Raw genomic sequence first — 13,357 nt, 5'->3', positions numbered from 1 at the left:
GAGAGAGAGAGAGAGAGAGAGAGAGAGAGAGAGAGAGAGAGAGAGAGAGATCAGAGGGGCCTTTCTTTATATATGGATGGTGACACTTCCCTTAGCCATATATCCATAGAGGCAATCGGTGACCTGAAACCATTTCTGGTTTGTGTTGAGAAATCCCTGGCATCTACACTGGAAATACCCAGAGTTTACAGATGGAAGCTAGAGTAAGTCAGTTGTTCTCATATCCTTTGTGGTGGGTTTTCTAGGCAGAAAAGAATATTCAAAACTTCCCTTTTTTCTTGAGACAGGGTTTCTCTGTGTAGCCCTGGCTGTCCTGGAACTCACTCTGTAGACCAGGCTGGCCTCCAACTTAGAGATCCACTTGCCTCTGCCTTTCAAGTGCTGGGATTAAAGGTGTGCACCACCAGGTCTAGTTCAATATGTAAGGTTTAGTTTAACATAGTAGTAGTAAATTTTGTAAAGGTCTGGCAATCACAGCCATAGCAAATTTAGTCCTATGCCCATTTGTGTGGAGCACGTAGCTTTCACCCTTACAAATGTTGAAAAAAATAACAACCCAGTCCTCTGTAAGGGCAGCAAGTGTTCTTAAACACTGACCTTTACCACTTGAACGCTGATCATTTAAACCAAAAGTCACTTTTTCAGAAAAGGATCACATAGAAACACTGGAGACCAAGCAGGATTTCCAGTCTCTGTGGCAGCTACACTGAAATTTTAATTTTGTACATTTCAAATGTACTGGGCATTATGGTACATACCTTTAATCTCAACACTTGCAAAGCAGAGACAGGCAGATCTCTGTGAATTTGAGGCCAACCTGATCTACACAGAGAGTTCCAGGACAGCCTAGGCTACATAGAGAATCTGTTTTTTCAACTTTTGTTAGAGTGAAAGCTACATGCTCTATACAAATGGCTGTGTCTGCTAGACCTTTGCAAAGTTTACTATTATGTTACACCAAAAGTGAAGTTTTGTTTTAATTGAGAGAAAGGCAAGAGGATGAAGAGTTTGAGCCTGTATTACATAGTGAGAACTATCTAAAAAAACAAAACAAAACAAAACAAAACTAAAACCAAAAGACAGGGCAGGTGAGATGTTTCAGTGGCCATCAGCTCCTGCCACATAAGCCTAATGACACCCCCCCCCCACACTCACACCCCCCCACACACAAATTTTAAAAAGGTAAAAGTCCTCCCAGAAAACAAAACTTCAGAAATCTGTATCAGTAACTTGATTATATATTAAGTTGTCCTTATGAATTGCTTACGAAAAGTCTCTTACATGTTTGTAAATACACAAATACCCACTACAACAAGATTCCTTGTTATCAATATATTATCATGGCTTTCAAAAAACTTTTTTGAAGCCTTTCACATTTAATTCTTATTTTTCTGGAGTAGAAAGAGATGAAGCATTGGGAAAAGACTGTAACCATTTTAGTTACCTGAAGAGAAGGTAGATATCGCTGTTTTTTGTTTTGTTTTGAGACAGGATTTCTCAGTGTAGCCCTGGCTGTCCTGAAACTTGCTTTGTTGATCAGACTGGCCTCAAACTCACAGAGACCCAGTGCCTCTGACTCCAGAGTGCTGGGATTAAAGGTGTGCATCACCATGCCCTGGTGCAGATATTGATTTAATCAACTGAGATAACTTACTGTCAGGTTTGGCGGAACTTGAGATTTACAGTTGAAGACATGTGGTGGATTCTACTGGCCTCCTTTTTCCAAGTACTTTTAGTGACCTGAAAACTTGAAGGACATTTATTTTGGACACACACAGTTTACATGGTACGCAGGCGCTGCTTGGATAGGTTTCCATCCATTCCTTTGTTTAGATGATTAGAGTCACATCTCTGGGTTTAGCTTGTTTTACTTTATTATTATTGTGGTACACTTGGAGGTCAGACGGCAGCTTTGTGGATTCTGGACAGAACTCAGGTATCCAAGCTTGCTTGACAGTACCTTTATTATCTGAGTCATTTCATTGGCTCCTGCACCCAACCTTTTTTTTTTTTTTTTTTTTAAAGGGGAATCTCAAAAATACTTTCTAGGTAAATACATGTATTTATTGTCAAAGACCTTTACCTTATTGGGACTTTGTACTCTTCTGTATTCCTAGGGTATTTAAAATGGCAACTTATATTTGGATCACTTACATTTTGCCGTGGAACTTATCACATCTCACATAGAAGCTAATTTTTCTTTTCTTTCTTTTGGGCTTTTTTGCAGACATCGTCTCTATATAGTTCTGACTCTCATTGAAATTACTATGTAGACCAGCTGGTGTCAAACTCACTGAGATCCACTTGTGTCTACCTCCGAGTGTTGGGATTTAAAGGGGGTTCGCCCCCACACCCAGTTTAAAGCCAACTTTCAAATGCTTATTATGGGTGGAACAATTGCAATTTGTACATGTATATGTGTACGTATACACACACACACTCACAGACACCATCTTGCAGAGGAGGAAAATGAAGCTTACAGAATTTGATTACTTTGACCCAGTTTAAAAGAGGCAGGGTGCTTTTACCAGTGGAGCTGAATTCCAGTTTCCACGCCTTCCCTCCCTCCCAACTTCCTCTTCCGGTTCCTGCTTGTCCAGCGTTCAGTGAAGCCGGAGGGCACTAACTACAAGGAAACAGTTCTTCCTCGTTCTCATCCTTTCCCCTCCTCCCCTCTCTACCCTTTGGGTCTCCGCACCGCCTTGCCCAGGGGTTAAGCCTCGACGAGTGCAGGAAGAACTACATTTCCCAGAGTGCCTCGCGAATTCAGCGTCCTCCAACCAGAGCTCTCCAGACGGCGCCATTTCTGTGGCAGGAGTGGTGGTGCGGCCTGTGATCATGGCGCTGTTCCCGGCCTTTGCGGACGTAAGTGAGGCCTCCGGTGATGGGGCATCCAGGAAAGGTAAGCACCCCAAAGAATCGAAAAAGACATCGATGAAATTAATGGTAGATTTTCGGGCCTGGGTCATGGCCTTTTTCTTTGCTTTGTTTATCCACCTGTATCCCAGAGTTCTTTGCGGCGCTGCAAAGCCTTCTGGGTCTTGTCTGAAGTGTAGAGCCAGAGGCTCGCTCAGGCACTACGGTGGTCAAGTAAGGGGAGGGTGATGTCTGGCTCTAACCTTACCGTATGTTTGGGTTTCATTCTCCTAGAAGTTGCAATGATAAAACTCCATTGCAAAAGAAACCCTCTTAAAACACTTGTAATTGTGGTTAGCGTAATTCTGATTTTTCCTTACTAAACTGTAACTCTCAACAAAGTCCGAGACTTGTCTATTCATTGTAGCACACTTATTTGTCAGCACAGGCCCAAAATATAGACGTATTCAATAAGTGTGTCAGGATTGATACTGCAACCTGTTGCATGAACGGAACTGAGTAACAACAAAGAAAGAAATCAGTCTTAAGGTAGAATGCTACAAATGGCATAGGTGAGCCCCAGTCAGCCATTCCATAAAAATGAAACGTTCGGAATTTTGGAATGTCTTCAAGAGGATATGATTTGTATAGCTAAGAATTCAGGGACCGGGGGCTGGTGAGATGGCTCAGTGGGTAAGAGCACCGACTGCTCTTCCAAAGGTCCGGAGTTCAAATCCCAGCAACAACATGGTGGCTCATAACCATCTGTAACAAGATCTGACGCCCTCTTCTGGAGTGTCTGAAGACAGCTACAGCGTACTTATATACAATAAATAAATTAATCTTAAAAAAAAAAAAAATTCAGGGACCTTCAAGGGGCTGCGGAAGAGAAGCAAGGGACTAGAGAACTGTGTGTGTATTCTAAATGTTAAGACAAGTGTCAGGTATAATGAAGTTAACCATGGCAGGCAAATGCAGAAAATACATCTAATACTGAAAGTGTAAGATCAGTTTGAAGGGCTGGCAGTGGTGGCATACACCGTTCATTTCAGCACTTGGGAGGCAGAGGCAGGTGGATCTCTGAATTCAAGCTCAGCTGGTGCTTTTTGTACAAGTGAGTTTTAGCTTCCAGCAACCAGAAAATGGGGGCCCTAATCAAAATGAATGGCTTATTCTCAAAAGAACAAATATCTTCATTAATGTAATTGCTAACTTATTTTTATTATCCGCCCTGGAAATGCTGTTTGAATGGTTTACCTCTGGAGGAGTGGCCCCTCATCTCTGAGTTCACGTAAACAGACTAGAAGCCAGTGCTACATTGTTAGGACGAGTAACAGAAATGGATATTGAACTTGGATGTGATACCCACTTATAAAGTTACCTAGTTTTTAAAGTTGAAGCTTATTCATGCTGGTTTGCCCCTCTGCCTTTGCTGGTACTGAACACAGGCCTTTTCAGTGGAGTGCCTCAGTAAACTCACCACAGAGGTATGTCAGTGAGTCCTCGGTGATGGGCTGTTAGCTTACCTCTGTCAGATTTCTCTGAAGGTATGTGTAGGTGCTGTGGGTCCCAGCTGTGGGTAGTCCGCACGTGAAGTGGCGTTGTGGAGGATAGTTCCCTCTCTTCCTTCCTTTCTTTTTTTTTTTTTTTTTATTTTTTTTTTTTTTGGCTTTTCGAGACAGGGTTTCTCTGTGTAGCCCTGGCTGTCCTGGAGCTCACTCTGTAGACCAGGGTGGCCTCGAACTCAGAAATCCACCTGCCTCTGCCTCCTGAGTGTTGGGATTAAAGGTGTGCGCCACCACACCCGACTCCTCTCTTCCTTTCTTATATGCAAGGATGTGTGAGGTACAATGCCAGGCTCTGAGCAGTTGCTAACCCGAGGTTTCTGTGCTGATTCCCAGAGGTCAGGTTTTCCAGATTTCCCTCTTAAGCTCCAGAGGCTGCTCCTTTCTATAGTATATTCTACCTGCTTGGTGATGTAAGTACATATATATTACACCCTGCTTAGTGACAAAAGTATACACACACACACACACACACACACACTCACACAGCACCCTGCCTAGTGTTAATAAGTACATACTTGATTTCTGTCAGGCACTCCAAGTTATGAGATTGTTAAGTAACCACTGAAAGGGACTTAGTAGCCTGGAGAGATGGTTCAATCAGTTAAAAGCACACTGACTGCTCTTCCAGAGGAGCCAGGTTCAATTCCTAGCACCCACATGGCAGCTCACAAGCATTTGTAACTTCAAATTAAAATAAAAACAAAAATGAAAGAAGAAAAAGAAAAGGACTTAGCAACCTGATGAATCAAATGTCTTTTTTAATGTTAGATGTCTGTCCAGGATTCTGTGCCACTAAAAATTGAATCTCACAACTCGGGTGTGTCATCTGACAGTCAAGGATGTGATCAAGTATAAGCATCATATGAGTGGATGCTGTCTTGTCCATCACGGTCTCCCCAGTACCTGGAATTGTGCTAGGGTACATAGCAGGTAATCTAATGACTGACTACACAGTTGCTGTAAAGAGCGGACGAGTCATACAATGGCTGCGCTTCATACTTTGATTGGACTTTTGGAGGAGGTTAGAGCCTTTGGTATGAAGATAAAGACTTCACATCTTCAATGCATTTCAACAGATACTTATTGAGTCGATATTTTATGCTATGGCACTGTAATAGGAGTGCGAGAGTGAGTCGTCATGGCTCCCACCCTCAAGGTGCTTCTAGTTTGTAAGCGATGAGCAGGAGGAGGAGCTGGAAACGAAGATGAAAGACTTGCAGACCAGTTGTGTTTGACTTGAAGAGCATGTATGTTTGTATGTAGGTATGTATGTCAGTGTTTTGTCTGCATGTAGGTCTGTGCCACTTGTGTGCCTGCTGTCCTCAGAGGCTAGAAGAGGCTCTGTTAGGTTCCTTGGAACAGAGTTACAAATGCTCGTGAGCTGCCATGTGGGTTCTGGGAGTCAAACTGGGACCCTCTGGAAGAGCAGCTGGTGCTCTCCACCATGGGGCCATTTCCCCAGCCCTGGGTTGTTGGTTTGTTTGTTTGTTTACTTGTTATTTGTTAATTGCCACTTTTTGTTTTGTTTTTAAATGGGCCTCAAAGTCATAGAGATCTGCCTTTATCTCCAGAGCTGTAATTGAAGTCATACGCCCTTGCCACACTAATAATGATTAACCTATCCTTAGCAGGATTTGAGTTGGCATAGGAAGTTGGTCTAGGAAGATGGACAAGCAGATAATGAAGTCACAACTTGGAAATTGCCCTGGCAGCCTTATTTATGTACCTGTCAGGAGACTTTAGTTGAAGTTCAGAGTAGCCCCATGGTATGTATGGTGCAGAGCCCTAGAGGAAGAAAGGAACATCCAGGCTTAAATATCTGCCCTTGGCCATTCATTCAGCCTCTGTAGGCAGCAGGCTTGCAGCCAGGGCGTCCCTGCTGTTACTGTTCTTTCTGTTGAACTCAGAGATTTTGTTTTACAGTTCCTCGGTTAAAAAAAGTTTAAAATCTGTGGATGAGGTGTGGAAGCATCTCTCAAATGCTTCCAGGGTTGGAACTTGTAATATGTGTGTCCAGTTAATGTGTTACCACAAGACTGGCCTGTCAGGCCTGTCTCTGATCTGAGTTCATAACCCAAGAGTTACAGGTTTTTAAAATTAATTAACTTATTTTATGTATATGAGTGCTCTATCTGCATGCTCGCCTGCACACCAGAAGAGGGCATCAGACCTCATTATAGATGGTTATGAGCCACCATGTGGAGGCTGGGAATTTGAACTCAGGTTTGAGTTCTTTAGAAGGGTCTTCTTTCTCAGTGGTTGCATGTGGCAAACCCTTAGCTGTTTTCAGAGGAGGCCGGACAGGCCCTCTCTGAAGGCCTTTGGTGAGTCCTCTGTGTTACCTTGTATAGTGGGACTATCTCGAACCCGCCAGTGATATAAATAATGACACAGAGGCTTTTTAATATTTAAAATCTTAGGTGGTTTGTGGGGGCATTCTCCCAGCTACTCTAACTCAACTAATCCTGGTACTACATCTGGCCATGTGGCCTGCTCTATCTGCTCGGCTCTGGTCTGTCCCTGTCGAATCTTCTCCCAGCATCTCTCTCTCTGCCTGGAAGATCTGCCCTCTACTTCCTGCCCAGCTATGGGTCATCAGCTCATTTTTTTTTTTTTTCCAGCCAATCAGATACAATCCTAGATTGCCTTAGGCAGGTGAGAAAGATTTACTCAATAGAAAACCCAGTTACAGGCCATAGATATGGCAACCCTAGAGTTCTGCCGGCAAGAGCTCTCTGCTACATACTGCTGCATATTGCTGTAAGAATTAGCGATTAAATAACAGATCGAATTCAAATAAATATTGAAGAGACACACCCTCACACACTGTACCCCAGCAGCCTTGTGTAGAGGCTTGTGTTTCTCCACACTTCTTCACCTGCCGTCACTGTTGAGCGTGTTGGTGGCGTGACGATCCACTGGGATACTGGGAGAACATCTCTCCCTGTGCACCGTTTGTTCCATCTCTCCCACTTCCCCTTTGTTTATGGTAGAATCTGTTATGGAAATATTCCGATCTCAGTGAGCAACAAGGACTATTTTCACTTAGCTCTTGCCAGGAATTAGGCCCAAGGGAAAGGAATGAATCTCGGAGAGAACAGGAGACAGGAGAAAGACTGTACGAGCAGTTGTTGAACATTTACTAGATAGGGCTTTACAGATTACTTACTTCCTTCAAGCCCTATTTCCATGTCTGTAAAGTAGGGTACAGTACTTCCCTAGAACTAGTTATGAGGATTGAAAGATGTGTGGCTGTACATGCCTATCCAGGTGTTGGCCTACTGTGGGCACTTACATTAATTTTTTTCCCCTGATTTTAAATATTTCTTTTCTCCTTTGATATCTTCCCTTCCTCATTCCTCTTTCCTGTAATTATTTGTTGACCACCTGCTGTATTGGGAGTATTGTCCTAGCTGCTGGGACTGTGGCAGTGAGTTAGGCAAAGTCTTCAGGGAGCTTGCTTGCTGTCTTCCTCTCTTTATTAACGTGTAGTTACCATGGGGGACTAGATTCCAGAATATAAACAAACAAATAAACAAACAAACTTGTGGAACTCAATACTAAGAGGACCATATTTAGAAATGGGTACATGATTAGAATAGCTGTTTCTCTGGAGATCATACATGGATGGCCAATATCTAAGTAAAAAGATGTTGACATTATTATCATCATAAGGGAAATGGCAACAAAGCCACAATGAAGTAACGTCCTACCTGCTAGGATGATGGTAACTGGAAAAACAACCAGAAATGTTAGTTAGATACATAAAAATGGAATCCTCGTGTGCTGTTAATGGGAGTCAGATGATGCAACTGTTTGGTAAAACACATGGTCTTGTCAGTTCCTTGGAATGTTGACGTGCTTTACGATATCACCTAGCAATTGTCTAAATATCCACCCTGGAGAGCTTGTATATGAATGCTCTTAGCAGCATTGTCACAATAGCCACAGAAAAGAAATAACCCAAGTGACAGCTGGCTGATGATAGACGCAGTATGTCACATCATTACATCCGTCAAATGCTGTATTATTTAGCAGTAAGAAAGAATGATATAATGATGTATGGATGTAGCTTGAATGAACCTTGCAAACCAGAAGGTGAAAAAAAACAGTTTACAAGACACCACATAGCATGTGAGCTTGTTTATATGAAATGTACCAAGCAGGCAAATCCATGGAGACAGAAAGTAGATGAGTGATTACATAAGGCTGAGGCGGGAGGCGGGCGGTAGAGCATGGGGGTGAGGAACAAGTCAGGGCTATTCTTCACAGGAGGATGAAAATGTCCAGTTACGGAGGTGGCTGCACACTCCTAAATATACTCAAAGCTGTTGTTGTTGCTGCAGGGGTGAATTTTATGATACATCACTTGAAGTCTCAGCTGCCATCCTCTTGTATGTCCCAAGCCTTTGCATGCTCAGCATGTGAAGGAGCAGGACCTTTCTGTGGCTCCTCCACTGTGCCATCCCATGCTTCTTTCTTTCCTACCACAGTTAGGGCTTAGAAATGTGGGGAGGACTCGGTAGAGTTGTAAAGTAAGAAATGTAAATAGAATTGTTTGTTAGAAGTTAGAGGGACAGAGATGGCTAGGCTAGTTAGTGAAAGCGCTTGTCACCAAGTGTGATGACCTGAGTTCAATCCCTGGACCCTCCATGATGGAAGGAACTAACACTCAAAAGTTATTCTCTGGTCTCCCCCCAACTAAATAAATAATGCAATAGAAATTATGTAAAAGGTTGAGGGAGCTGGAGAGATGGATCAACAGTTAAGAGCACTAGTTGCTCTTCTAGAGGACTTGGGATCAATTCCTAGCATCCACATGGCAACTTACAGCTGTCTGTAACCCCAGCTCCAGGGGGTTTGACAGTTCCAGAGGGCAGACACCACCAATGTTTTGTTCCAGAGGCAAAACACCAATGCACATAAAATAAAAGTAAATAAATCATTAAAAAAGGAAGTTAGAATTTATAGATAAGCTAAAGATTATCAACATTTAATAGCACTATCCACTAGTAATCATTAATGTTAATACATTTCAGTATTAAAGTTCAGCATTTGTATTTCCAAAGGATACTGATATAAGAACAAGTTTGCTTGAGACTCAGCTAGTGTAGAGCATGGGGTGTCTCTTGAGTGGTACCCGTCCCTCCAGATGGAAAGCAGTGGACACAGGATCTTGTCAGGTTGTGAACTGGATTAGAACTCTCCGAGTAGCCCAGGGTGGACTTGATCTCATGGTCCTGTCTCTGTCTCCATGTGTCTTCCTGTGGGAAGAGAACTGATTTTCTAAGACCAGATGCATTGAGATGTTCCGGCACGCATGAAATTTTGTCTTTTAGACCACTTTCATTATGTGGCTTTTATTCAAGCCACAGCCTGATATTGCAAGAGGATTTCAATCTTAAATATTTTAGAATGTGCTAAAGCACCATACCCTGTGAAATAAAAATTTCATGGATTCCACTTGGTTTCTGCAGACTGCACAAGATACTGGCTGATAAGGGCTGTGAGTGCAGACGCCAGCTGATAGCATGGGTGGGTTCCTGGGCTAGAAGGCCTGTGGTACTAAGGTCGTCTTTCGATTCCCTCTCTTGCATGTGCAGAGTTAGATTGGCTGAGCAACCCAAGCTTTCGTGTTGGAAATCTAACTTCTCTGAGCCGACAAACTGAAGAGGTCACAGCCCTTGCTTCTGAAGGGTCACCACCGCCAAGGTACTTGTTTAACAGGTGAGTTTAGTCTTGTGCTCCGTTCATAGCTTAGCTTTAGTGATGCTCCCTAAAAGCCCTGGGGTGGAAGAGCTGAGTAGGGTTCCTTTTGCTCACAGTGGACAGGCAATCTGTGACCATCTTCCGTCACTAACTCCTATGGATTCTGCCTTTTCCCCTTTGTATAGCAGTGGCAAAAGTCCGTGACACAGTTAATGCTTATAATTAGGCCATGAGGGAAATTGCATCATTGTGACTCTCTGGTAACTTCATTGACCTCATTAGTGACCTTTAGAATATTGTTAATTTGGGTATTTCTTTAGTTTCATCTTCAACAAGGATAAAAATAGCTGATATAAGATAACAGAGGCTGAATCTCCTAAGCTCATTGGGGAGCCAGATGACACACATCTTCTGTGGCTGTGAAAGAAGTTTTGTAGACCATTGATCTGAGAAATGTACTTTTGTAAATATAGACTAGCTGGCCTCATTAACATGGTGAAAGCCTCCTATTCCCCATACACAGGAAGCCTGTGGAATCGATAGCTGATGACCAGGAGGGAGTTCATAATTGGCTCCTCTTCTCTGAGGAAGAAGAGCTGCTGTCACCTTTACAGAGAAGGGCCATGACCACAGTAAAGCCTTTCTTCCCTTAGGATGGTCACCGGGCTCATAGCAGTCCTCTTGTAATGTTGCCACACAGTTTGATAGAGCGACTGGTAGATTGCTTCCATTACGGCTGTGTACATAGGGAGAAAAGGGTTTAGAGCAGCAGTTCTCAACCTGTGGGTCACAACCCCCTGGGGGGTCAAATGGACCTTTCACGGGAGTTGCCTAAAACCATCAGAAAACACAGATATGTATGTTATGATTTATAACAGTAGGAAAAAATGACAGTCATAAAGTAGCAACAAAAATAATGTTACGGTTGAGGGTCACCACAACATGTGGAGCTGCACTAAAGGTCACAGTGTCGGGAGGAGTGAGAAGCACTGGCTGGCAGAGTGTTAGGAGAGTTTCCTCCCCTGTTCTGACTTGGGTTCAGTCCTGAGGTCTCTAAGGTGAGTTTAATCCAGGAAGGTCCCGTGTAGCGTACGGGCTAGGAGGGAGCAGTGCTGGCGTCCATGCCTCTCGTTCAGTATTGTCAGTGTGATTTGATTTTCCTGTTTCTCTTTTACAAATAGTGTTGGTTTTTCCAACAGGAGTCCTCTGAAGTCAGAGCCCCCAGGGGAGAGCGCCACTAGTGAGAAGCTCACACAGATCAGCAGGAAGAAGAAGAAGGAGAAAAAGAAGAAAAGGAAGCACCAGCACCCCAAGAAAAGCAAGAGGAGGCGTGAGCAGTCGAGCAGCAGTGGCTCTGAGTCGGACACAGAGGCTGGGAAGGACAGGGCTTCCCGAAGCATCAGGGATGGCCAGAAGGAAGCTGAGAAACCCTGGTGGGTCGTGCGCTCAGATGCAGGGGTGTTTTACACGCGATGGTTCTTTCCTAAGTGTTCCTAACAATCAGTTAGACATCTGGATGTTTGTTTAGCCAGTTGATCAAAAGAGAGGCCTGCTGTGTAGCAGAGAGCAGCCTTGAACTGCTGATCTCTGTCTCCATCTCCCATGTGGTAGGATTGTCGGTGTGCGCCACCACACCTGGCCTGATTCTGGGAGACGGCGCATGTGCCGTGTATTGCTGTGTGTGTCCATGCAGTGCGGAGCAACAGGTTCCCCACTTAGGAGCAGAAGATGGCTCTCCCTCGCCTTGGTGTGTTCAGTCACTCCAGTGGACACACATATCCTGCTTTCTTTTTGGTTACAGCTAACACAGCTTTTAAATAACGGGTTTGTCCTTTCCCCTTTCTTTCTTCATGTTTCTTTGGAAGCACTGTGTTGATGGCCATGGTACTCTGTTCCGTGGGCCTTTAGTTATCCCCATACCCCACTCTGCCATCTACCTTGAGCAAAGAGCTCAAGTCTTACCTGGAACAGTGTAGCCGTTCAGTATGGCTTTGCCTCTGCTTAGGTGAGTGCCCTGCTGCATGGAAATGGATATTAGCTGATGCAGGTGGCTGTGGGAAAGCTACTGCATTAGGTACTTGTCTGTTGTGTGATGAAACACCCTGACTGAAGCAACTTAGGGGAGGAGGAACAATTTGTTTTCCCTGCTCACAGTTGTAGAATATGGCCTGTGGTAGCAGGGAGGTCCTGGCAGCAGGAGTAGGGCAGTGGGCCTAGAGGCTGTTGTGTCAGGAGGCTTGTCTCCTAGTTGGTTCTAGATCTTGTTGATTTTATAGTCAATATTAGCCATTATACTACCTCAGTTATTATTCATTTAACTAACTTCCTTCCTCCCTCCCTCCCTCCATCCCTCCCTCCCTCCCTCTCTCTCTTTCTTTCTTTTTTTGTTTTCCTTTTGTGTTATACAAGAGAGAAATATATATAGACCTGGAACTCAGAAATCCGCCTGCCTCTGCCGCCCAAGTGCTGGGATAAAGGCATGCGCCATCACTGCCTGGCTATATTTTTTTCCTTAATGGCACACAAGAAGGTGGTGCCATTGAGATTTTTGTATCTTCCCGAGGATAGTGCACTTTGGTTATGTGCTTGGGAGCTCTGCTGATGTCAGAGAGCACTCTGTAGCTGCGGACCTGGAACCTGGCCCTATTTCCACCAGGGGCCAACACTGCAGTCTTCCAGGGTACCCGGTAGTGTTGGTGACCGAGGGCTCAGGAGAGCTGATTTGCTCAACACTCCGTAGCTTAGGGCCCATGGCTGCCACCCATGCTTGTTGTTGGAGGGGGAATGAGAGCATCTAGCAAAAATGTTCAGAAGGGACTGAGTTTAGGAGGGCAGGAATCATGGCTGCCTTGCTGTCTGACTATTGTGTTCCTGGCCCTCATCCCATGATGTAGGGTCTGCTACCGAGCATTTTCACTGCATCAATGGTTTAATGTAGTATCTTTTACTCTTTCATGTATGCCTGTATATGTGTGTGTATGTATGTGTGTGTATGAGTGTATGTGTGTGTGTGTGTGTGTGAGTGTGTGTGTGAATGTGTATGTGTGTATATGAGTATGTGTGTGTGTGAGAATGTGTATGTGTGTGTATGAGTGTGTGTGTGAATGTGTGTGTGTGTATTTGAGTGTGTGTGTGTATTTGAGTGTGTGTGTGTGAGGGTGTGTGTATGTGTATTTATTTGAGTGTGTGTGTATTTGAGTGTGTGTATTTGAGTGTGCGTGTGT

The 13,357-nt window shown here is 44.0% G+C and overlaps 1 protein-coding gene across 2 annotated transcripts in view; it reads left to right on the top strand.

Moving 5' to 3' along the window:
• The first annotated feature begins 2,596 nt into the window (after positions 1 to 2,596).
• Positions 2,597 to 13,357, top strand: part of Nrde2 (NRDE-2, necessary for RNA interference, domain containing) — a 34,992-nt gene continuing 24,231 nt past the window's right edge. The window contains exons 1-3 of one of the 2 annotated variants that reach the window (XM_021201864.2): positions 2,597 to 2,902; positions 10,028 to 10,136; positions 11,333 to 11,566. In XM_021201864.2, the coding sequence (XP_021057523.1) occupies positions 2,839 to 2,902; positions 10,028 to 10,136; positions 11,333 to 11,566 (407 nt within the window). In that variant the 5' untranslated portion in view covers positions 2,597 to 2,838. Of the gene's footprint in view, positions 2,903 to 10,027; positions 10,152 to 11,332; positions 11,567 to 13,357 lie in introns of both variants that reach the window. The other variant, XM_021201863.2, reaches the window with a different exon arrangement.

Source organism: Mus pahari, chromosome 7 (assembly GCF_900095145.1).
Source record: "Mus pahari chromosome 7, PAHARI_EIJ_v1.1, whole genome shotgun sequence".
Taxonomy (NCBI): domain Eukaryota; kingdom Metazoa; phylum Chordata; class Mammalia; order Rodentia; family Muridae; genus Mus; species Mus pahari.
This window is presented reverse-complemented; position numbering and strand designations above follow the sequence as displayed.